At 40.7% G+C, this 24,212-nt stretch overlaps 1 protein-coding gene across 10 annotated transcripts in view; it reads left to right on the top strand.

The window, feature by feature from the left end:
• RBMS1 (RNA binding motif single stranded interacting protein 1) overlaps positions 1-14,325 on the top strand; it is a 221,368-nt gene extending 207,043 nt beyond the window's left edge. For 6 of the 10 annotated variants that reach the window (XM_018063576.1, XM_018063575.1, XM_018063599.1 and 3 more), the window contains exons 7-15: positions 327-442; positions 1,483-1,532; positions 1,659-1,752; positions 4,197-4,244; positions 5,138-5,188; positions 8,380-8,490; positions 9,422-9,502; positions 10,809-10,893; positions 11,694-14,325. In XM_018063576.1, coding sequence (XP_017919065.1) covers positions 327-442; positions 1,483-1,532; positions 1,659-1,752; positions 4,197-4,244; positions 5,138-5,188; positions 8,380-8,490; positions 9,422-9,502; positions 10,809-10,886 — 629 coding nt within the window. In that variant the 3' untranslated portion in view covers positions 10,887-10,893; positions 11,694-14,325. The remainder of the gene's footprint in view (positions 1-326; positions 443-1,482; positions 1,533-1,658; positions 1,753-4,196; positions 4,245-5,137; positions 5,189-8,379; positions 8,491-9,421; positions 9,503-10,808; positions 10,894-11,693) is intronic. The other 4 variants (XM_018063591.1, XM_018063607.1, XM_018063626.1 and 1 more) reach the window with 4 other exon arrangements.

The following is a 24,212-nucleotide window of genomic DNA, read 5'->3' as shown; positions in this document are numbered from 1 at the left end:
GTTACATTTGAAGATTTACAGGGATGGAGCTGCAGAGGGCTCACACCTAAAGAAATACACGAGTGGATCAAAGACTGCCTTTGCCTCTTCGGAATAGCTCTTTAAATGTTTATTGCACTCCAGTTTGAAGTAAATAGCTAACATTTTGTGTACTGTTTCTCACCAGTGGGTCCACTTCTAAGGGTCTGAATAAACTTTTGCCTTGAAGTATTCTCTCAGTTCCCTTCGAGCACCAACATTGCTCCTATTAAAAGAATTCAGTTACATTTCGTCACTTGTAGGCACATACAATTCTGGTTTCCTGTTATTTTCCCCTGTTTATTCAGCTCCTACAGAACCGTTATTGTGTAAATTTGCGGATGGCGGACAGAAGAAGAGGCAGAACCCAAACAAATACATCCCAAATGGACGGCCCTGGCACAGAGAAGGAGAGGTGAGACTTGTAAGTCCTTTCCTGAAACTTCTGTGGGGCTGTGTCATCACACAAGATATGAGAGTAGTTACCCGTGCAGCATCTTGACACAGTTATTGCGTTTCTAAAATAGGGGCTAGGGTTAAAACTTCATTATCCAGATAGTGTCATGTGAGGACTTCTCACCGTGAACACAGAGCTAAGGAAGTGATGATTCTCCCGACAGACAATAGGTGGTGGAAACAGCCGGGTTTACCAGTTAGCAACATTTATTTTTAAAAAAGCGCATTTTAAATTGCTGTAAGAAATGCACAGCTACAGCTAAGTCGCTTCAGTCGTGTCCGACTCTGGGCAGCCCACCAGGCTCCTCCATCCCTGGGATCCTCCAGGCAAGAACACTGGAGTGGGTTGCCATTTCCTTCTCCAACGCATGCATGCGTGCTCAGTCGCTTCAGTCATGTTCGACTCTGTGTGACCCCATGGACAGCAGCCCACCACACAAGTGGTCTCTAATGTTATGGTTTCTTAGAATTACAGTTTTAATTATTTAGAAATTATTTTAAATATTATTAAAATAAGTAGTATATTTGTCATTCAGGTTTTTTTTTACCTAATTCTTTTCAATAATGTTCTTTAGAAAAAGAAAAAGAGCTCAATTTCTTAATAAAAATGTGGGCCCTCCATTCCCCCATACTAACCATAAATAAATTGTTCTTTTATTTTTTTTTTAAGTAACATATTGGTTCAAGAATGTCTAAGGAACTGCCATTCAGTAGAATGTTCTACAGTCTGTACTGTCCAGTGATTGCCACTAGTCACTCGTAACGCCTTTGAAATGTAGCTGGTATGGTAGAGGGACTCAGCTTTTCGTTTAAATAGCTGTCTTTGACTAAGGGCTGCTATGTTGTACAGTTCCAATCTAGAGCTTAATTCTTAATTACATGTGTCTAACATGAACTCTCAATTTTATCAAATACTAAACTATCCCCACTTTTGGTTGCCCTGAGTCTGAGAAATGGAATTTTTAATTTGTACCTTTGCAGATGAATGTTTCTTTTTCTTTCCCATAGGCTGGAATGACACTTACTTATGACCCAACCACAGCTGCTATACAGAATGGGTATGTCATTAAGATAAATACATAATAGCTAGAGGGAAAATGTGAAGGTGGAAAATATCAGACGTTTATTCCATGAATGATTGTGCTTAAAGGATTACTTAATAAAGGCTTTTGTGTTTGTTCTAGATTTTATCCTTCACCATACAGTATTGCTACAAACCGAATGATTACTCAAACTTCTATTACACCCTATATTGCGTCTCCTGTATCTGCCTACCAGGTTTGTACCTTTAGGATTCATCAAGAGTATGACAACTTGCCAACCATGAATTATTGCTATGATTTTATGTATCTTAAAATTTTGAATATTTATAATGAAATTTTAAGTCAAATGCTAGGCAGCTTAGATACCCAATTTAGAAATAGCTGCTTTTTATTTGACAGAGTGATTTATTTTTGTGTTTAGGAGAATGTACAACAAAGGGAAATGGTTGTCAGTTTTTGAAATTGTAGCATTTTAGAATTGGGACAAACTCAGATGCTTCCTTTACAACAGGCCCTGCCGCTGGACACCATGTGTCCCAGACATTGAAACTGGGAGAGAATTGCCGTTAGGTAAAATACAGAATAGATCTGCACTATTCCTTTGTTAATTTGTCAGCAGAAACTAACAAAAGAGAAAGTAAATATGCTAATAAATGAAGATGTGTCTCTATCAGGTAACATGAAATGAGCAATGCGTTGAGACTTGAAGCCAAAAAAGGGGAGGCGGCTTCCCATTTAGGTTATTTTTTGAAGAGGCTTTACCTTACACTCCCAACTTAGAACCAAGATCTCCTTCAGCACCTTGTGGTTATACTGATGTGGTTTTATTGGAGAGGTAGCTCCTATTCTCCGTGAATCCTGGGTGTACGTGCATTTCTCCTCCCATATCGGAGTGCCTCTCACAAGGTCACCGCCTTGACCCAGACAGGAACACCAACGGAGTCAATTACAGACATAGGAATACACTTTTGTTAACTGTTGAGATCCTGTGTGACTAAACTTTTGTGAATTCTTGTCTTTAAAACAATTGAATTAGATATTGTAACCCTGGATTCTGGTGGTAGGGGATAATATCTAATAACTGTGTGATTTCACATCTATAAGCCTCAGTTTCCTCATCTTTAAAATGGGGATAATAATAGTTTCTATCTCATAGACTTATGATAATAACTAAAGGAGATTTTCTGTCTAAAGAGCTCAACCCAATATCTGGCCTATGATTAGCACTCAGTAAATGTTAGCTATGATTATCATTATTGTCCTTTACACTTTACATCCAGGATTAACTGGCTGGTAAGAGTATATCCATTCTGCTTGTTTAAAATAATGGATTGGTCAACAGAAGCAATATAGCAAAGGTGGTTCTGTCTAAAAGCATTGAAGTAGCTCTGAATAACAAAGAGAAGTGTTTAAATACACTAGAACTGAAGTTGTAAAGTAGCATTTACGCCTCCCTCAGCTTCTAGGTTCTTTTCACTTCCTTTCTCTGAGCCATCACTCATTGTCTTTTATCTCCTTGGGTTGTTAAGTTTCTAACGCTGCTACTTCGATCTGCTCATCTGCTCGGTGTAGCACTCACTCATTTAATCCCTCTCTAATGATTTTGTACTCAAGATTTGTTTATTTTCCTTGCCTGTCTGAGATTCACTGAGATCTGCTGCAGTGCATTTTCCCTAATTAACAATTCCTGTGTCTGATTTTAAAGGATAGTTTTCTTTCTTAACTATTTGAACTTTTCAACCTCTAATAGGGACAAGTAAGCATATTCTCAGACAAATGAAAGATTGTGCATATTAATTTCAGTGTATGCACTGTAGATATTTACAGCTATGAATGTATCTCCTCACAACCTCTTTTTCTGTCTTTGCTATAATGGCAGTGACCATTTTGGCCACAGAATTATTTCATGGAGTAGAAGAAAATTAGGAGACCAGTGTTGTTAATAGATTTGATAGACCTAACTGGAAACAGCATTTCATTGCAAAGGCCTGATTTCTTTTCCTGGGCAATCTGTTTCCCTAAGATACATGTGGAATTTTATTCCAATTGCCTGGCCCTCAGTGGCATTGCTTGTTAGATCCTCAACCCCATAAGTTCAGGGGCTCAATGGGGTCAGAAAATGGGCTTTAAGTGATCTGTGATTCTCTTAAATGCAAAGTATCACTGGTAATGTATGCAGTCAGGTGCAGAGGGAAAGGTCTATTTCCTTCATCAGGTTTTCAAAAGGATTCATGATTCAAAAGAGAATAAAGAACCAATAAAGAACATAGATTATTATTCCCATTTTATAGTTAGGGAAAATTGAGGAAAAGAAATTGACAGCAGCAGATTTGTTGCTTCCAAAAGAAAATTGGATTAGATGTCATGGCTCCCTAACCCCATGATGATATGAGCTATTAGATTATCAGGACCACAGAAATATACCACGGATGAGTGCATCTGGCCCAAATTGGGGTCTGCAGGGAGCTGCTCGCCTCCCCGTGATGTTTTCAGTGAAGGCCTGGCGCTCATGTTGGAGCGGGCCTTTCTCCACTAAACCACTATATGCTTATATTAATACAATTGGATTTGAGAAATTGGCATCTGCAAGAAACCACCAATATCCCGATGGGGAAAGGCTACAGTCCAGATAACTGAAATGCTAACGAGGCAGAAGCACTTAACTTTGGTCTGCCTTAGGTGGCAAAGGAAACCAGAGAAAGCAAGTATCGGGGCTCTGCTATCAAGGTAAATCACAATCCATTCTTCCCCATGACTCTTCCCCGTGTCCTCTCTGTAGAACCTCTTAAGTTAACAGTAGGGGATGAGATGCAGGAGGGTTTTGTTCTCAAGAATTAAGAGACAAGCTTATTCTGAAATCTAACCTCAGGAAAGCTTTGGGTATCAAGAAATGGACTGATAGTCTCTTCTCTAGAGTGGCAGAAACAACCCTGCTTTCTTCCATGCCACAGAATCTGACTCTCAGTCATTTCTTAGTCCAGAGGGTCTACTGTATAGATATCCTTTTACCTGTAGATGTCAGGATCTAGTTACTAAAGTTTAATTTTCTAAATATGAATTTCAGATTTTTATATTTCAGACTAACTAGAAATTATTGACTACCAGACAAGATTTTTGAAATACAATGTCCTGGGTATCAAAAGGGAGTTGAATTTGATTGCTCTTAAAGTAAGCACATACTTTAAGGGTTAGTTTCTAGTAAGAAGTGCTGGAATGAATGCTCATTCCTCTGTATTCCTAAAGCACCTATGTTCCTACGTTGATTGTAACACTTTTCACTGTTTCTTTGAGTTGTTTACTTGTTTATCTCCCTTGGTTAGATAGTAAATTTCTTGAGGGTGGGGCCCATGTCTTATTGCCTTTACCTCTTTGGTGCTTGATACTCAAATACTTTTTCAGTGGGCAGATGGAACTTGGTTTTGAATAATCATTTCATCCTATTCAGAGTGACCAGTTTGTCAAGAACTCTTAACTGCCTTAAGTTAAATCCTTTTAATCAATTGATAGTATTGTTTCTTTATTTTCCTCCTGTAGATTTTAACATGATTAAAAGATCTCTAGAGAAATAAGTAGCGCTCCTATGGAAATCATTGTTTCTTCCAAAATCATTCCTTTTCCAGGTGCAAAGTCCTTCCTGGATGCAACCTCAACCATATATCCTACAGCACCCTGTAAGTTTTTCCTCTTAATGGCTTTGTAGTTTTCAAGTAAGCTATGTATAAGTTAAAAACCATTCTCTGGGTTTAAATCATTTGTGCAAAGGTGGTGTAGTATTTGGGAAATGTTAAATATGAAATATTGAGAATGTATAAGTTCATTATAAAACTTTGACTCACCTTGTCTTAAAACAGATTGGTAGTTGACATTAAGTTAGATTTGCAATCCATGAGAATTTAAATATAGGAGATCATTCCACTGAATTTTTAAATTTTAAAGTTTTTAAATTGCTAAATTTTTAACCATACTTGTGATGAAATAGCTCTTTGTCTACATTCTGTTTAATGCAAATATAAAGTGTTCAAAATTGACCTAGGGTTTTTTCATCAGTGTTAAGCTCTCCATGGAAATTTTAAATACTAAAAGTAACACCTACTGAGGGTAAATAACAAATGTGATTTCTTTAGTCACACAAGCATGTACTGTACATACATATATATTACATTTTTTAAATTGAATGAGTTCACTTCACCTTGTTAGGTAGTATATTGAATGTATTTTTCAAAAATACATCAAATCCAGTTTGTTGAATTAGAACATGAGTTTAGAATGTTGAAAAATAAAGAGAAAAAACAAAAATCACAAAAAAGACTAAGAATGCGTAATGTAATAATCTGGATGCTCACCACAAAGTGAGCCTAAGCTTTCTAATAGCCAGTGCAAAATGGGAATCTTAATGAGCAGTATAGCTCATAGTGCTTATAAAACAGATCAGTTGCATAGGGAAAAGCACATTGTTCTTGGCCTTAAAATGAGACAGGAATTTCTTTAGGACAACTTCCGAAAGAGGACACTACGCAGTGTTAGACCAGGCATGTGAAACAGCAGAACAGGGACACGTTCTGAACAGGAAGTTGCTGAGATGACTTTGAAGGAGAGAAAGCATGTGTAGTTGATAACACAGGAGAGGGGCTCTCTGATGGTGTATCTATATGTGTTATATTGTCTGTATAAACATGCACACATATGTTTCTACACACCCACACATGCATCTACGCACATCCACCCACTAAGCCACACAAACGCCCATGGCAGTCTACATCCCAGGTACTCTGTGCTGTCCTATTCGGGAATGCTAGAGATCAGCTCACTTTTCATCTGGGGGCTTTCTAGGACAATAGTTCCTACAGATGAATGAGGAAGAGCAGCAGGCAACTCCTGAATTTTATAGTCTTCTGAGTCATTTCATGTTACCACTCACTTTTGAATGATGCACATTAAAAATTTTTTAAGGGAAAAAATTCTTATGAAATATATTAATATCAAGTGATCTCTGACATGGGCTTCCCTGGTAGCTCAGCTGGTAAAGAATCGGCCTACAATGCAGGAGATTCGGGTTTGATTCCTTGGTTGGGAGGATCCGCTGGAGAAGGGATAGGCTACCCACTCCAGTATTCTTGGGCTTCCCATGTGGCTCAGCTGGTAAAGAATCCACCTGCAATGTGGGAGACCTGGGTTCGATCCCTGGGTTGGGAAGATCTCCTGGAGAAGGGAAAGGCTACCCACTCCAGTTTTCTGGCCTGGAGAATTCCATGGACTGTGTAGTCCTTGGGGTCACAAAGAGTCGGACACGACCGAATGACTTTCACGCAACTACTATCTCTGACATGAATCTGCATCCTTTGGCACTCTTCTCCTGGAGGGAGGAGAGCTTACCTATTAGAGACAGGCAGCACATCTCTTAGTTGAACACCACTGAGACAGCTGTAGTGTGTGCTGAGACAGCAGTAGTGTGTGCAGAAGGACCCACCTGAGAAGTCATTCCTGCTCCGCACCCAGATTTAGACTGCCTGAGACTAGCACTAAAGTTCCTGCATATCAGCTTTTATCCTCAATTGTGTATCTAACTATCAATAAATAACTGTTTTTAAGAGATGATGAGTCAGTCCCAGTGATACCAAAAACCTAACATTAATAATTGTGTGATGTATCAGAGTAATTGCATCCTCAGGTAATTGGGTGATTGCAGAAGTGAGAGGAATGCGATAATCTGTAAGAATGTTACAATGGGATAAATTAGAGAAGATGCAAAACTCCAGAAATAGATCTAATTGAATTTCATATACAATCAGGGTGCCATTAAGTAATCATTAAAGATGATAATGAGAGCAAGGCAGTAAGTTAGGTAAATACTGATAATGGAATGTTAAGTTAAAAAGCAAAACCCATGATATGAAGTAGTTTCGTATTTCATATGAACCTGGTTGCAACTCTGTAAAAATATGTGGAAGCCAGAATCCATGCAGTGCTACCCAGACAATGCTAACAGCCATGTATTAGAGACTGGCTGGGTTATATGAGTGATTTTTTTCACCCCTCCTCTGTGTTTTTAGCTATATTTAATTTAATTTTATTTATTTATTTTTAATTGGAAGGTAATTGCTTTACAGCTATGTTTAATTTTGTTTTTGAAGACCAGAATTTTTTCCAGTGAAGTCAAAGATTCTGAAATTAGATTATTAATTATATCTGAATCTGCTTCCCTCCCCTGGCACCAAATTACAGTTGCAAGTTCTGAGAAACACTGAGTGAATGAAGACTGTGATCTTGACCCTAACAGCCTGACCTTGAATCAAATGACTATTTTTTTTTAACATTTTTAAATAAGACGCTGTATTTATAATATGCAGTATAGTATATTGTGTTGTGACTGCATAAAACATCAGCTGTCATTTACTTTAAAAATGAATTGAGTATTTTGTAACCCTGACCAGCCCAAAGTAGTTTGTTTTCCTGTCACAGCACATAGTCCTCCCATGGACTAGCTTGCTTTACAGTTAAGTGAAGAGAAAGGGAGCGGTATTTAATAGAAAGGTATTTCTATGAAGTGAGTGCTCTTTAGAAAAGTCTCAGGGAGACTTACCTGGTGGTCCAGTGGCTGAGGCTCCATGTTCCCAATGCAGGGGACCTGGATTTGATCCCTGGCCAGAGAGCTAGATCTCACATGCAGCTAAACAAAGATTTTACAAGTCTTAGCACAATCCAGACGATTTTTAAGAAATCGCATATGACAGTTTACAAGTTTGAAGGGAGGTTATTTTTGCTTCATGTTCTGCAGCAGGCTAAGCCATTTCCTATGGAAAAGGTGGTTCCAGAATTCCCCTCCGCCCTCAGTGTGTCTCACTTGCTCTGTCTGACTCCCCAGGGTGCCGTGTTAACTCCCTCCATGGAGCATACCATGTCACTACAGCCTGCGTCTATGATCAGCCCTCTGGCCCAGCAAATGAGTCATCTGTCACTTGGCAGCACCGGAACAGTAGGTGGCAAATTAATATCATGTGTCTCAGCTTACAGAGGAGGCTAAATTCGTGTAGCCTGGTTTTCCTTATCAGTTATAGGCTCTATAATGTCAGAGGTTATATCTGATCCCCTCTCACCTCCCACATTGCCTTCCACATAGTAAATACTCAGAGATTTCTTGATTAACTGATGAACTAAAAGTCTGTCCTCTGGCTATCTGTCTCTCCTGTATCAGAATATAGCATCCAAACAAAATCACTGGTAGCCCTAGTAACTGGTATCATTCATTCACACTGGCAGACCTGGTCCCATGAAGCCAAAGATGAAGGTGATACATGGTAATAAAGGCAGGGGATTTTTCCCCACTTACTTCCACTTGTATGGGTTTTAGGGGCACTGAATCACAATCGTAGTATTGACTTTCCCCAAGTCCAGGGTTGCCGTTGGGTATGGAGTTGAGCTGATATCAGATTAATTTCCAGGTTTGATATGTGTAGCATTTAGATGGTAAGATGACCAAAGGCTTTTAATTGAGACCATACCTGTGGTGACTTATTAGAACAAAGGGTAGTATATTCTTTGCTTACGTTCACAGCAAACAGCAGCAGCTCATCAAGGCCAAACCAGGGCCACATACATCGAATGAGAAATCTCTCCTGCCTTTGGAGAAGGGTAATTTTCAGCATCAGGAAAGCAAGGGTCCATTTTCCATTTTTCCCCATTTTTCAGTGACCTGCTGAAGATCTAAGGCATTTACTTCTTCGGTCTCCACTTACGGGAACAGTTCTAATTCAGGCAGCTGCTGTAAATGAATGAGGTTTTTTGAGGGAGAGATCTTCTAGATTAAAATAGCACATTAGTGATATTGAATTATTGAGGATGAGAAACTGTAATGATCTTCACCCATGGCTTGTCATTGGCCACCCTGACCATATTCTTCTTTCCAGTACATGCCTGCCACATCAGCTATGCAAGGGGCCTACTTGCCACAGTACACACATGTGCAGACGGCGGCAGTTCCTGTGGAGGTTGGTACACACCATCCAGTGGCCATTATGGCAGTGAGTAGTTTCAAAAGTGGGTAAATCAGAACTCAAGGAAGAATCAAATCAAAAGTGAAACGTACATAAAGAACTGAGTTTAGAGGAAGTGTAGGCTTAGAGTTGTTTTCAGCTATGAAATATAATTCTCTGCATACAGATTAGCATAGCAATATCCAAGCCACACCCACAGGGCTCCCTGAAATATTTTAATATTTTATAAGCTTGTAGCACATTTCATTACCCCCTCAAGTCTCTATCCTCTCTCCTCTAAAATGATACTTCCAGGCAAATTAAGATAAAGCTGGAGTTTGCAGTCCTGGTACCAGAGATTATATCAATAATAATCATTATAAAAATCTGTTATAATTAAATACTTGGAAAAAATATTTCAGAATTTAACAGGGATAAAAAACAAACCATACCTGTTTTTGTAGAAGACTTAATAGAGCTAAATAACTCTTAGTTCTTGTTATGGAAGATACTGGTATGATATTAATATGGAAGAAACCTGACATTTGAATTCAAGTTGGGCAGAAAGCATAGTGTTTTCCTGCAAAGTATCCTTGAAATTCTAAGGAAATTTATCTACCCAGTCGATGCCATCAGCTAGTCACATCCCATAGGTTCCAATTCCAAAAACAGCCCTGGGATTGTGGCTGAATTACAAAGGAGGTAGGGTTTTTTGTTTTGCTTTGTTTGCCTCTAAATGATTTAAATTTGTGCAGTTATTGGCAACCACAGTTACTGGAACCCACAATCCATATCTGCAGTGCTGAAACAAACAAATCTTAAGAATTTTCTTTGTAACTACTTCAGGAAAAACCTGACCTGTGGCAGAAGCCCAGCTGAACTGACCCAAGACAAGATCTTTGCCCCATTTACACTGTATCTTCATACTTGTCAGCACAGACCTGTTAATGTGTTTGATCATAAGGTACAATCTGAGACCCCACTATCATCGGTGATACACAGCATATGCGTAGTATATTTCAGATTGTAAAATCTGAAATTACTGAGGTCCAAGTCACTTCTAGCCCCAGAGGATAAGAGATTTGTTTAATAAATTGTAGTTTGATGTGAAGAGATAACTCATACAAGTTGGAAGAGGTTCTTTGGGTCTATCAGACACTTAAACTCCTTAGGGAAGTAATTAACCTTGAAGGCTCTATATGACATTAAGAAAATCACTTGTAAGCAGTGCTTGTCTCTACGATGTGGGACTCAGTCCAATCTGGTTAGTAGAGTTTGGATTTCATTGCTCACATGTCTCATCTGTTCTGCTTTGTTGTAGGAGGCGAGTGGTCAGCAGCAGGTGACTGTGGAGACGTCTAATGACCATTCTCCATATACCTTTCAACCCAATAAGTAACTGTGAGGTATGAGGGAACAATCTCCATCACTGTAGGGCTCAAGTCAAGGAAAGGCTGTGATGATTTTATCAGAATGGTACTTAGAACAACTCAGGTCTGGTCACGCTGCTTCAGTCATGGCAGGGGAATCCACTGTTACTGAAATCTTAAAATCAGTGGTTTTGTGGTCTTGTAAATTAAGTATTCTGTCCAAAAAGAACACAGTGCCTTATATTGAAGTCAAATGTGTGTTTGCTGTCTCTCCTTCCCTATCTGCCTCCAAAATCAGTAACATACTCAGAGAATACCAGGTACCAAATTTGTCCTACATTTATATATATATAGATAGATAGATAGATATGTGTGTGTGAGAGAGTATATACCTATATATGTATATATCCTATTATTTTAATGCTCACAGACTGAAGGAGAAACAGTGGAAGATTTTGCTTAGTCTAGCGTTACAAGACTAGCAGTATCTTGACAGAATCAGATGTGAGCATCCTTAGATTGATAGATTGCTTCCCTACTCTCACTTGAACCACATATCTCAAAACTTGTCCCTCTGCCATGCAGATTACATTGAACAACTGTGTGGAACATAGAGCACTTGGGTTTCTAGATTGCCCTGGTCTCAGATTTGAAAGGTGGACTCGGGACATAGACAGTGACCCTCAGTTCCAGAATTTGCATTTACTGACCTACCACCAGAGCAGATCCTTTCTCAAACATACATGTCTTTAAAGCAAGAAAGAGATGACAAAGCTCAATGGTCTGTTACACCAACTGTTACAAGAGCATTTGTTTTTTATATTTTTCTCTTCCAGATGTACAGAAGGGTGTTCTTATATGAAGAAGGTTGTGAAGGCTGAACAATCATGGATTTTTCTGATCAATTGTGCTTTAGGAAATTATTGACAGTTTTGCACAGGTTCTTGAAAACGTTATTTATAATGAAATCAACTAAAACTATTTTTGCTATAAGTTCTATAAGGTGCATAAAACCCTTAAATTCATCTAGTAGCTGTTCCCCTGAACAGGTTTATTTTAGTAAAAAACAAAAAAACAAAAAAATAAGCAAAAAAAAAAAAAACAAAAGATTTTTATCAAATGTTATGATGCAAAAAAAAAGAAAAAAAAAGAAAAAAGGGAAAAAAAAAAAAAGAAAAGAAAACTTCAATTCTCTGGGTATGCACAAAGACCATGAAGACTTACTCAAGTGCATGACCGGATTCTTGTGGTTTTGTTCATTTTGTATTTCGTTTGTGTTTTTTTCCGCTGTATGAAATGGGCTTTCTGACGTTTAAATAGTCCGACTTCACCCCTGGTGTTCTGTGCTTGCAGTGAGAGTGTTACCGCCAGTGTCTCTTTTCTTAGCTTTCCGTTTTCCTTCCCACGTCGTGTGAAGTGTCTTATCCTTTTCTATGAATTCCAATTTGCCTTAACTCTTTTGATGCTGTAGCTGTTTCAGTAAAAGTTAGTTCAAACTAATGATGTAGAATGCTTTGACCAAATGGGCTGGTCTATTATGCCTTGTAAAACAGCAGCATAGGGCTTTTAAAAGGTAGTCAATAAAAGTTGCTGAAATTTTGGCTTTTTTAAATATGTAGTAGGTGTTTTTAATGATTTTTCACATAATGTGTAAGGTAGTGAAATGCAAGAAGGGAAAACTGTTTTGTGTGAAACACATTTTCTGACTGGGGAACTTTTAATAGGGTGAATTGTTTGTAAGGCTGTGCGCCAACAGTTTCCTCTGATAGTTTGACTGATTTAGGATATCTGCTGTATGATGCAATGTAAAGTCTTTTTTGCCTTTTTTCAGGAAAAAAAAAAAAACCTAACTTGATGTTCTAGATTTAGTGTAGGTAGCGTTGGGGCAGGGGGTGGGGGGCGGGGGAGGGGAGTCACCGAATGTTTTGTCCTTCCTTTATGCTAATGATAGTGCTTTAGAATGAGAATGACGCCTGAGATCTGGCAAACCGAGGGGAAAAAATGTTGCTATTGCAACTAAATGGCAAAAGCTGAAAGTAAGGATTTATCTTCAAACATAAAGCTGAGATATGAATAGAAGCAAAATGATTGGCTACTAGCTCTCTCTATTACGTAAATTTGAGAAATAAAAATTACTTGGCACTTTTAAAGGTAACTTCACCAAAGACCGAAGAGCCAGTAACCAGTAGCTCCAACTAGTCTCAGCATCACATCTTCTGTGCTCTTTATTTTTGCCGGACCAGTTTGCGGTTAGGAGAATGTGCCTTTTTTGTACCTTTGCATTTAGGTTTTCTAATTTTAATTGATGTATGGACACACACAAACAAAAAAGCGTGAAGGAAGATTTGGATCCAAGCAGTGCCACACTTTACATCATCACTACAAGTGTTCAGTGTAAAGAAAAACCAATTTTGAAACTATGAAATTCCTGATTCATAAATACACAGTTATTTCTACTTTAGTACCTAGAAGATAATTCACTGTTATTAAAGCTCTTTTATTAAGACAATTGCGTATGTTTGAAAAGCAATGGTAAATTAAGTTGTCTTCCAAAACTGTGTACTTGTCTGGTCAACTGTGTGTGATCAGTTATCTACCTCAGAGTCTATTTTCTTTTGTGCTGGGACAGGTTGCTGGCCCTCCCTGTTTCCACAGACCAAATCCTTCCTAGCTCAGGAGCTAGGCCTAAGCAGTTATTTCTTTCGAGTATTTTTTAGTTCTTAAAATTTATGCTTGTATTTGATTATAGATGTCAGTGACATTTCATAGTTTCAAAAGTCCTTGCTGCTCTGAGAAGTGTAGATTCTAGTGAAAATTACATAGTCATAAGAGAAATGTGTTTTTGTTTTTGTTTTTGTTTCCTTTTTTTAAAGTTGTGGTATTATTGGTTCTATGCTCCCTGGAATATTACTGCTTTGTGAAAGTCCAGACCGAACGCAGCACCCTCTTTGTACCTAGTACGTTATAAACCTGGGTCTCTCACTACTTGATATTTTTGCATTAGTTAAGACAGAAATTTGATAGCTCAGTTAGAGAGGAGGGAAAACCTGCTGCTAGAAATGTCTGAACTAAGTGCCATACTCGTCTGGGTAAGATTTGGGAAACATAACCTCTGTACATAAAAAAAGAAAAAAAAAATCAGTTAAACATCACATAGTAGACAGCCATTAAATTATAAAAAAATTAATTTATGAAGAAAGACCTTTTGTACAGATTGAAAAAAAAAGATTTTCATAGAGATATCTATATGATCAAGAGAGTTAATTTTTTATTTTTGTTTTACTAGTGCCACAAACTTGCCAGTGGTAACTTATTTGTCCGGTTCAAGATAACTCTGTAGTTTTCTTTCCTAGGACTTGTTGTTAAACGCCAAAAGACATTTTTGAACTGTACATTTGATCAGATTGTTAGCTTTTTTCTGTTTTATTTCTTTTGAAAACCTTTGAATAAAAAACATCTGAAATTTTATTTTTCCTGTCAGTTTCTTTTTAGGTTAGATTAAATGTATATCAGAATTTCATTTCATTTCTGATCTCTTCCTTCAGTTCAGTGAATTGGTTGGAAATTGAGTTGAAAATTATTTTAGATTCAGTACGTATTCAAAATACATTTCCTTTAAAAGAATTGGAAAAACCATCCCACCGTCTCATTTTTGGCTATTTCAGTTCATGGACACAAGGACAACCATTAGCTCACCACGTTTCCCCTTGGCAAATTCCACCTTTGGTCCGTCCTTAAAGGTCAAAGAACCATATCCCTTTCCTCCTTCCTTCCTGCTACCTTTTGACTGGTGCTGTCATTGCCCAGCAAGGGGGGCAGAATAAAAACTGTCACTGTTTAATAAGCAGGTTCACAGGTAAGGATTTCAAGATGGTCTTACCCCTGCCTTGATGACTTGGGCCTCCTTTAGTGACCTCACTTGGCTGTGCCCAGTAGGAGGCTCTGGTGCAACATTCATGGAGGAAAGACACGACTCTCTTTCCCACGCTGACATGCTTTATGAGAGACTCTTAGTATAAGAACTTGACTTTTACCCAAGGTAAATGAAATATTTTAGTGTAGTTATAAAGGTTTCTTTTTCTGCTGCCCAGTGACTCTGTCCTGATGAAAGGAATGGGCAAGAAAAATATCCGTAGCCTCCCATTTCTGTCTGCCTCCAATGCAATGTGATATGTGAATTAAATACAAGAGGTTTAGAGCACTTCACTTGCCAGAGCCGAGAAAGCCCCAGTACTCTCTGGCTCCTTGAGTAAAGGAAGCCAGGTTCTCTGATGATAACCAGTGCATCAGAGGGGAAGATGTCGGGGCCGGAGCAAAGTGTGGCCTCGTTGAGATGAAGGCAAGCTACCAAGAATGTAAACAGTGTGATCTCATGTTCTTGGTGTCCCCATGCTTCTTCATAGGACCACCGGCCAGAGACAGGAAAAAAATACTACTGGCCTCCTTAGGTTTTGTTAACCTCATTTTTATTATTTTAAGATGGCTCATGTCATTGGAGTCCTGGGACACCCAGGGGCTGTCATTCATACAGAAACTGATAAATGCTTTTTCAGAGCAGCTTTTCTATCTGAGCAACAGGGCCGAGCAAGCCAGATTGCTGATGAATAAAAAAGGAGCTATCGCTTACACACAGAAAGAGGACCTGTGGCACCCCTGGGGATTAACCCCAGGTTCCTCGGGCCATCATCAGGGGCCAGGGTCCAAGTAGTGGGGTGGAATTCTTGCCTTGGAAGGCAGGGAGGAAACTGGCAGCAGCTCCCTGGTGTGCCTCCTTCCCTCTTTATGGGCCAAAATGAGAGAGCAGTGGTGGATGGGAGCCCTGTTTCCTCCCATGCCTTTCAAGGGCAGTGGAGCAGGGTATATCCACTGGAGCCTGCATTCCACCTCCTCTCAAATTTCATAAATGCTGCTTAAAAAGTCACACGGAAAGGCCATGCCTCCCAGCCTGAGCAGGGACTGAAAAATGTTCAAATGAGACCGCAATAGCCTCATTCCACCGAAATAGCCAAAAAGGAGAAGATCCAGGGGCCTTGGATAAAGATCACAGACTAGTCACCACCACCCTCCTCCCACAATTCACGAAAAGCTTCAGAAGATGACAAGTAGGTGAAGCAGGAAATCTCAGAGCCAGAGTTAAAGAAAAGCCGAGCAGTTTCTTCCCCTTGAATAGCAATGTGATGAGATAAGCAAGGGAGTAGGCGGACACTGGCGTCCCCCCTGGGCCGCCCGGGCAGGCTGCAGGCCAATGCCCAGGGGGTCCAGCGCACAGCTAGGGGGTGGTGCTGTGCGCCCATCCTTCCTGTGGGTGATCTTGGCCAGGCAATGGAATTTCAGTCCTGTGGAATGGCTCCAGATTGTCTCCCATCGGGATGCTCTGGATCTTAACAGGGCCCGGGAGTGTTCCCACGTAAGCCACTAGAGGGAGGACTTTGTCACTCTTCACCTGTGTATGTGAGATCCGAAGGCAGGAGACCCCAGCCTCGGAGGGGGCGCCGCTGGTGGAAATTGAGGTGTGCACACCGCTGGGGATTACAGGCTACTTCAACTGGGGGTTAATGGTAAGAAGTGTTGCCCAATGCTGGCAGCTCCCTTCTGAGAGCATTGTTGCTGAGACTGGCAAGTAACTTACATGACTTAAGATTCAAGGAAGCTGGAGTCAGGGAGGGAGCCAAAAACCTTGCCAGACCTTATGACTCCAAGTGCAAGAAAGTGCTGGCAGGTCTCCGGGCTGCTCAGAATTGAAAACAGGTGGCTTTGGATTAAATACAAGCTCTAATGCTATTGCTCCATTTTATTATTATTGTGTTTTGAGATTTGATCTAGGTTATTCCACTGCTCATTTGCACAAGATACATATAAAGGAGACTACAGGTATCTCCTACCCTCTAGGATTCCTGAAATCACTTCTGCTTGAATACGTACAGGTACGGGGCACTTCCCACCTTTCTTGGCTTCCTGTATCTTTTTGGGCCAGCTCTCAAACTTGCTTAAAAAGTCAAGTTTGCATCTTTGTTAATTTCTACCTATCAGTCAGCCTTAGTTCTGCCAGCTGAAATGCCACAGAGTTAAGTCCGTCATTCCCATTTCTGAAAAAAGCATAGTGCCAGAGGACATGTCAGTGATTGCCAGAGTTAATGGGGACAGGAGGCCGTGGCCATGAAGGGATAGTTTGGGGGAGGAAGAACCTGTTTTTATCCTGATGGTGGTGGTTACCCAAATCTATATATGTGCTAAAATTCATAGTGCTGTACACCCAAAAAAGTCTATTTTAATGTATGGCATTTGCTTTAAAAATCTTAAAAAATGAGGCAAGTCAGTCATCCCTCAAATGTGGACAGCTCTGGCTTCACAGATCTCTGGGTTAAACACTCCTTGCAGCTTTAACTGTCCCTCATTAGCTCTGGCTCCACACTCCACACCGGCAGCTCACTCTCCAGATGGACCACAGTGACTCGGGATAAAATCCAGAACCCCAGGAAAACTCTGTCCCTCTGTGGCAGATGAAATCATTTCCTTCTTGACATCTCAGTTCTTAAAGCTTGCAGCCAATTAAAGCTTGGGTTTTGTTTTGTGTATGTCACGACAATTGATTCAAATAAAGACATGCCATAGTCATTTTTAAATGAAAACGTTTTCAAGGCATGAGATACAGAATCTAAAGAACATCCCTGGTGGTGCAGTGAATAAAAACCCACCTGCCGATGCAGGGGACACAGGTTCAATCCCTGGTCCAGGAAGATTCCACATGCCTGTGGAGCAACTGAGCCCATGAATTACAGCTACTGAGCCTGTGTGCTACTTACTGAAGCCCACACACCCTAGAGCCGATGCTCTGCAACAAGAGAGGCCACTGTAATGGGAAGCCCGCACCCTCCGAGAGCAGTCCCTGCTCGCTGTGCAAAAAGTGGGAAGCCCACGCCCTCCAACTGAGAGCAGTCCCTGCTCGCTGTGCAAAAAGGACGCCAGCAAAAAAGCAATGGAGAGCCAACACGGTCAAAAATGATACTTTTTTTAAAGGTTTTTTTAAAAAAGAATATAAGGTAAATAGAATTCAGGCACAGAACTGTAGATACAGTATGATCTTAATTATGAAGCAGTATTTACAAAAGATGAGAAGGAGGTATTTCCAAGTGCTGACATATGGATGAAAAAACTAGGGAAAGTTTGTATTTTCTCATACTTTTCCAAATTCTTCTAGTTGTCTACAATAAAAACATTCTATAATCGGGGGAAACGTTTCAAAAGAATCTTGTCAGGTTATCCTGAAATTATGCAAATAGCTATGTTCATTATATTGCAATTTAGTGCATTCGATTAATTTCTTGCATTAAAAAGGACTGCCCCAGACATCAGAAGACACAAAGATGGCATGATGTTGTCCCGGTCCCCAAGGGACATTCTTGTAGAGAGATGGTATGTAAGTGACACTGTTTCAAGGAGGAGTAACCAAAGTGTGATCTAAATAAAGAGCTTTGGGCGTTCTATGAGCACATAAACTTGCTCTCCTGAGATTCTTGTCATTTTCACATTACCAACCAGTTAGTTCCTTTTTCACTGATAAGAATTTACTCCAAAGCAGCCATTTCCAGCCTAGTTCCTCTGCCTTCTGACATGAAATTGTCAGGCAGACAAGTGAAGTCTGTTGTAGCTCTGGCCTTGCAGAGTGAGACTGGGAGCAGATGTCCTAAGCGTGGACTTTCCATCACTCCTGCTCTGAAAGTCTTGGGATGTGTAACAAGAAAGTATCATCATGTTTTGTTTTGTGGTTAACAATGAAGTGTAATATGTTTCCTAATAGTGTCATCTTCTCTTACCCGCCTTGGTCAAGTATTCTGCACACACAAGACTGCGGATTTGTAATCACCTGTGTAGTTTTCTAGCCATCCCTCCCATGTCCATTGTTGTCTTGAGAACTCATACTTTTGACTTTTCACAGATATCTAGCCAGCAGTCTCATCGTATCCACTTTGTTACACGTTGCTTTGACATATGCAGAATAGTTACGTGTATTATTCCTGGCCTCCTTGCCTAATAAATAACCAAAGGAACTTCTGTTCTTGCTATATGCGTGATTTTCTTCCTAATGTTTAACTCAGTTTTATAGAGAAAATTTTGTTTCCCTCAACTTTCACTCTCCCAGTGATTCTTCTGTCTGTCTCTGTTTGTTTTACAAACTTTTATTTTTACAAAGGTTTGAAACAACTTACCAGAAACACAACAAAACAAATGTAAAAATCAGAGCTTGGGACATTAACTGTGAAAAGAGACAAGGAGAGCATAGGATGTAGCTCTGCAAGCCAAAAGGCCTCCGTCATCCCTATAGTTGAAAGTCAATGGTTTTGAGTTTCCTGGCAGCCAGAGTGAAAAGGAAGAAAGGTACACACATCTAGTCGAAGAGTACAAGACTACCAGATCCTCTGGGAAAAGGCATTTACTAGATTTAGAAGGAACGCCTGAAGGAAGCACTGGGCGGAGTTTTCCACCGCCTTTCTGTGCCAATACAATCGCACTTTCCCAAGGTGGTTTCAGGTAGGGCCCCTCAATGAATGCCAAGGCCAGCATCCCAAAGCACCAGTCCATGAAAGTGACTCTGGAAGGCTATAGACACATAATGAATGTTCTCAACTAGGTCTCTTCTCAGATGTTCTTATGCAGTATATTTCACCGCTCTCACCAAGCCAATTGCTCTGCTCCTGAAAGACAAATCTCTGCTTTGCAACAGCACAAGTATTCCAAGTGCTCCTTTCTCTTCCACTTTCAGCCCCTCGGTGGAAAAAAAGGTGCTGGCCCCAAGTCATCCTGCCTCTTACTGAGCACTCCCCGTGATGCCTGAGGCCCTATGCCCATTTCTTCCTTGTCTCTTCCTTCTGCCGGAAGCAGAACCCCCCCACCCCACCCACCCAGGGGGGAGTGGCTGAATGGGCTGGTCTGGGCAGGCACTCGCTGCTCCACGGTGGCAAAGCCTGAGAGCTGGGAAGCAGGATCATGGCATGTTCCATTACCTAATACTGAAACTTTCCAAAGACTCAATACTGCTTCTCTAGTTTTTCATCAAAGAACCCTTGAGAGCTGAGGAGGAAGCATAGGGAACTCGGAGGACATCAAAGTACAGCCTTGTATGGCCCCCCATGAACACAAAATTTCTCATGTTTTCTCAGTGGGAATCTTGTGTTTACCTTATCACATCTGTCTCTTTTTCCCCGAAGTGGTGGTGCCATTGAATTTGTTTCTTAATTTCAAAAAAAAACTTTTTTGAAACATAAAATTGCAAGTACAGTGCCAAAAAGCTTTTATCCTGACTTATTCAAAAGCAGATTATCGGGGCTTCTCTGGTGGCTCAGTGGTAGAGAATCCCCCTGCCGATGCAGGAGACACAGGTTTGATCCGACCCGGGAAGATCACATGCTGCAGAGCAACTATGCCTATGCACCACCACTATGGAGCCCATGTGCCCTAGAGGCCATGCTCTGCACCAAGAGAAGCCAGCACACCATGACTAGAGTGGAACCCCTGTTTGTTGCAACTAGAGAAAGCTCACACAGAGCAGCAAAGACCCAGTACAGCCAAAAATAAACATTATTTTTTATTCTTTCTTTTTTAAATTAATTAACAAAAAAACACATAAACAGGGTTATCATTACCATCTTTCTAAATTCCACATATATGTGTTAGTATACTGTATTGGTGTTTTTCTTTGTGGCTTACTTCACTCTGTATAATCAGCTCCAGTTTCATCCACCTCTTTAGAACTGATTCAAATGTATTCTTTTTAATGGCTGAGTAATGCTCCATTGTGTATATGTACCACAGCTTTCTTATCCATTCATCTGCTGATGAACATCTAGGTTGCTTCCATGTCCTGGCTATTATAAACAGTGCTGCAACGAACACTGGGGTACATGTGTCTCTTTCAATTCTGGTTTCCTCAGTGTTTATGCCCAACAGTGGGATTGCTGGGTCATAAGGCAGTTCTATTTCCAATTTTTTAAGGAATCTCCACACTGTTCTCCATAGTAGCTGTACTAGTTTGCATTCCCACCAACAGTGTAAGAGGGTTCCCTTTTCTCCACACCCTCTCCAGCATTTATTGTTTGTAGACTTTTAAATTGCAGCCATTCTGACTGGTGTGAAATGGTACCTCATTGTGGTCTTGATTTGCATTTCTCTGATAATGAGAGATGTTGAGCATCTTTTCATGTGTTTGTTAGCCATCCATATGTCTTCTTTGGAGAAATGTCTATTTATAAATAAATAAACATTTTTTTTAAAAAGCAAATTATCAACCCAATGCTCCATGACCCTCTACACACAAGGATATTCTCCTGCATGATCACAGTACAACCAGCAAAATAAGGAAAGTCTTGCTGATACATCACTAAGTATTCCAGTAATGCCTTTGTAGTAAAGAGATCCAATTTGAAATCATGCAGTGACTTTAGTCATCTGTGTTCCTTTAGTTTCCTTTCGTCTGAAATATCTCCTCGGTCTTTAGTTGACCAATTGAAGATCCCAGGCGGGTTATTTTGCAGAGTGTCCTCAGATTGGTTTGCTGGGCGGTTCTGTGTGGTTCTTCCCCTTCGGCAGAAATATCACCAAAATGGAGCTGTGCTCTCCTCACTGCGTCCCTCTGGGAGGTGCATGATTTCAATTTGTCTCTTTATTGATGATGTTCCCTTTGATCGCTTAGTTAAAGTGGTGTCTCCCAGGTGTCTCCCCTGTATAGTTACTACTTCCCACTTTGCAATTAATAATTAGTTTGTGGGGAGATATTTTGAAACATGTCAATATGCTAAACTTCCTCAAACTTGAATTTATTCATTGATTTATTTCTCTAAGTATGGACTCAGGGTTTTCTTTTTGTTCAGTGAGTTCTAATCCATTACAATCATCCCTCATTTTGATGCTCAAATTGTCCCTAACTTGGCAAGTGGGAACTCTAACTCCTGCAAGCCAGCTTATTTTTTTTAAAAGATGGGTCCCCATGATTCTTTAAGCATTTTCTTGCTTGCTGGCTCCACCAGATGTTCCAAGTTCACCTTGAACTCTCCCTGTTCCAGTCCTGGATTCAGCCATTTTTCCAAAGACTCTCAGTTCCTTTTAGCAGAGAATGGTGTTTGAAAGGTAAGATTTGGGTACTAGATATTCTATTTGCTACTGATATGTCAGTGTTCTCCAGCTGCATCAGTGAATAGGGTTAAAGAGTATGTGTACAGTGTGTGTGTGTGTAGGTGTGCAACACACATTTACATCTGCATTTACTCCATAATCTCTACATATGGAAAAACATACATCTGCACATCCAGACCTCCAAGTCTAATCCAACATGACAGCATTCATTTTCCCTTATTTGTAAGGCTCTTTTCTGACATCAAGGAACCTGGCTTCCAACTCCTTGATACACGTACTCATCTGATCAGATCCCCAGTGTGTGACCAACCTCCCGTCTCTGACACCCTCTCGGCCAGACAGGTGCCTCAGCCTTGCCCTCCTGCTCAGGCTGTCACACCTCCCTCTGCCTGGGAGTCGGTGGTGGGAAGGAAGTTGGTTCTTCTACTCTGCCCAGAGGGAGAAAGAACCAACGTCGGGGGGACAGGCATTGTCATTCTGCCATAGAGGGTGAGTGCTCTCCAGGGGAAGGGGGCCTCTGTGATGCCCTAAATTTGCCCCAGGGACATCTGCTTTCCTCCCACTGTCAGATGGAACATGGTAAAAGGCTTGAAACAGAAAGTTGAAGAACAGGAAAATTGTTTTTGTTGTAGTTGTTTAGTCCCCAAGTTGTGTCTGACTCTTTGCCACCCCGTGGACTGCAGCACACCAGTGGAAAAGCCACAAAGAGACATACAGAGAGACACGAGAGGATGGCAGAAAGAAGAGAAAGAGAGGAAGAAGAAAATCGTGACTCAGGGAATGTGTGACAGAAACCAACACAATATTATAGAGCAATTATCCTCCAATTAAAATAAATAATTTTTAAAAATCATAATAATCTACCTACCAACCAGAAAATCAGTTTAAAAGAAAAAAAAAGAAAGGGTCCTAGGTAGGAAAACTAATATTAGACAGTTTGACCAGAGGAGAAAAAAGGAAGATAAGATGAATTCCAGTGATTGACATTACTGACCTCTAAGCTGTCCCTGAGGACTTGGTTGGTGAACAGCTGGTTTCTCACAAGCTCTCAGCCACCAAATTCGGTGTGCAGTACATTGTGGGAGAGAGAGACTTCTAAGATGCCCACACTGAGTTGGCATCTCTGAGGCCCCAAATCCACCATCCTGTAGAAACTCCAGTGCAGCAACCCCCTGATTTTCCCAGGCATTTTTCCAGCGCTTCAATAGTGAATCCAGTCCAACGTCACAAACCACCAGAATAATTTCTTAAAGGTGAATCATCTCATTACCCATGAGTTAATTCTGAAGTCTCTGAAACAAATACTTTTGAGTTTTTGAGAACGAAAAGAACTACCACCTTTTATGGTCATGGAGAAAGAGTGAATTCGCCAGTCTAAACCATCTCATTTCTTTTTCTCCAATTGGCCCTTCCAGCAGCATTGGCCAGGATGATGGTCTCTACTTCCAGTCTCGGCTCCCACCTCATCCTACTGTGGCCTGGGGTCTGCCCCAGCTCTCCACTGCACTGTTCTCATCCCAGCGGGATAGGAGTCAGAGGACTTTCAATCCTGATCTGAATGATCCTGCCTGCACTTAGCACTGTTGACAGGCCTCCTCTTCTTGAAATTTCATTCTTCTGCTTGAGATTCTTCCACAGACCACCAAGTCGAAATGCCTGGCTCCCTCACGACCTCATTTCCACCATCCCTGGGGTCTCACCTCCAGCCATACTCCCAACTTGAACTTTAAAATCTCAGAAGCTTTCTGTACTCTGCACCTTTACCCCTTCTCCTCTCACTCCTAGGATGGCCTCCCCAACCTGGATAACTTCTCAGTTCAGTTCAGTTCAGTCGCTCAATCGTGTCTGACTCTTTGCAACCCCATGAATCGCAGGCACGCCAGGCCTCCCTGTCCATTACCAGCTCCCGGAGTTCACTCAAACTCATGTCCATCGAGTCAGTGATGCCATCCAGCCATCTCATCTTCTGTCATCCCCTTCTTCTCCTGCCCCCAATCCCTCCCAGCATCAGGGTCTTTTCCAATGAGTCAACTCTTTGCATGAGATGGCCAAAGTACTGGAGTTTCAGCCTCAGCATCATTCCTTCCAAAGAAATCCCAGGATTGATCTCCTTCAGAATGGACTGGTTGGATCTCCTTGCAGTCCAAGGGACTCGCAAGAGTCTTCTTCAGCACCACAGTTCAAAAGCATCAATTCTTCGGCACTCAGCCTTCTTCACAGTCCAACTC

This window comes from Capra hircus, chromosome 2, assembly GCF_001704415.2.
Source record: "Capra hircus breed San Clemente chromosome 2, ASM170441v1, whole genome shotgun sequence".
Lineage (NCBI taxonomy): Eukaryota > Metazoa > Chordata > Mammalia > Artiodactyla > Bovidae > Capra > Capra hircus.
This window is presented reverse-complemented; position numbering and strand designations above follow the sequence as displayed.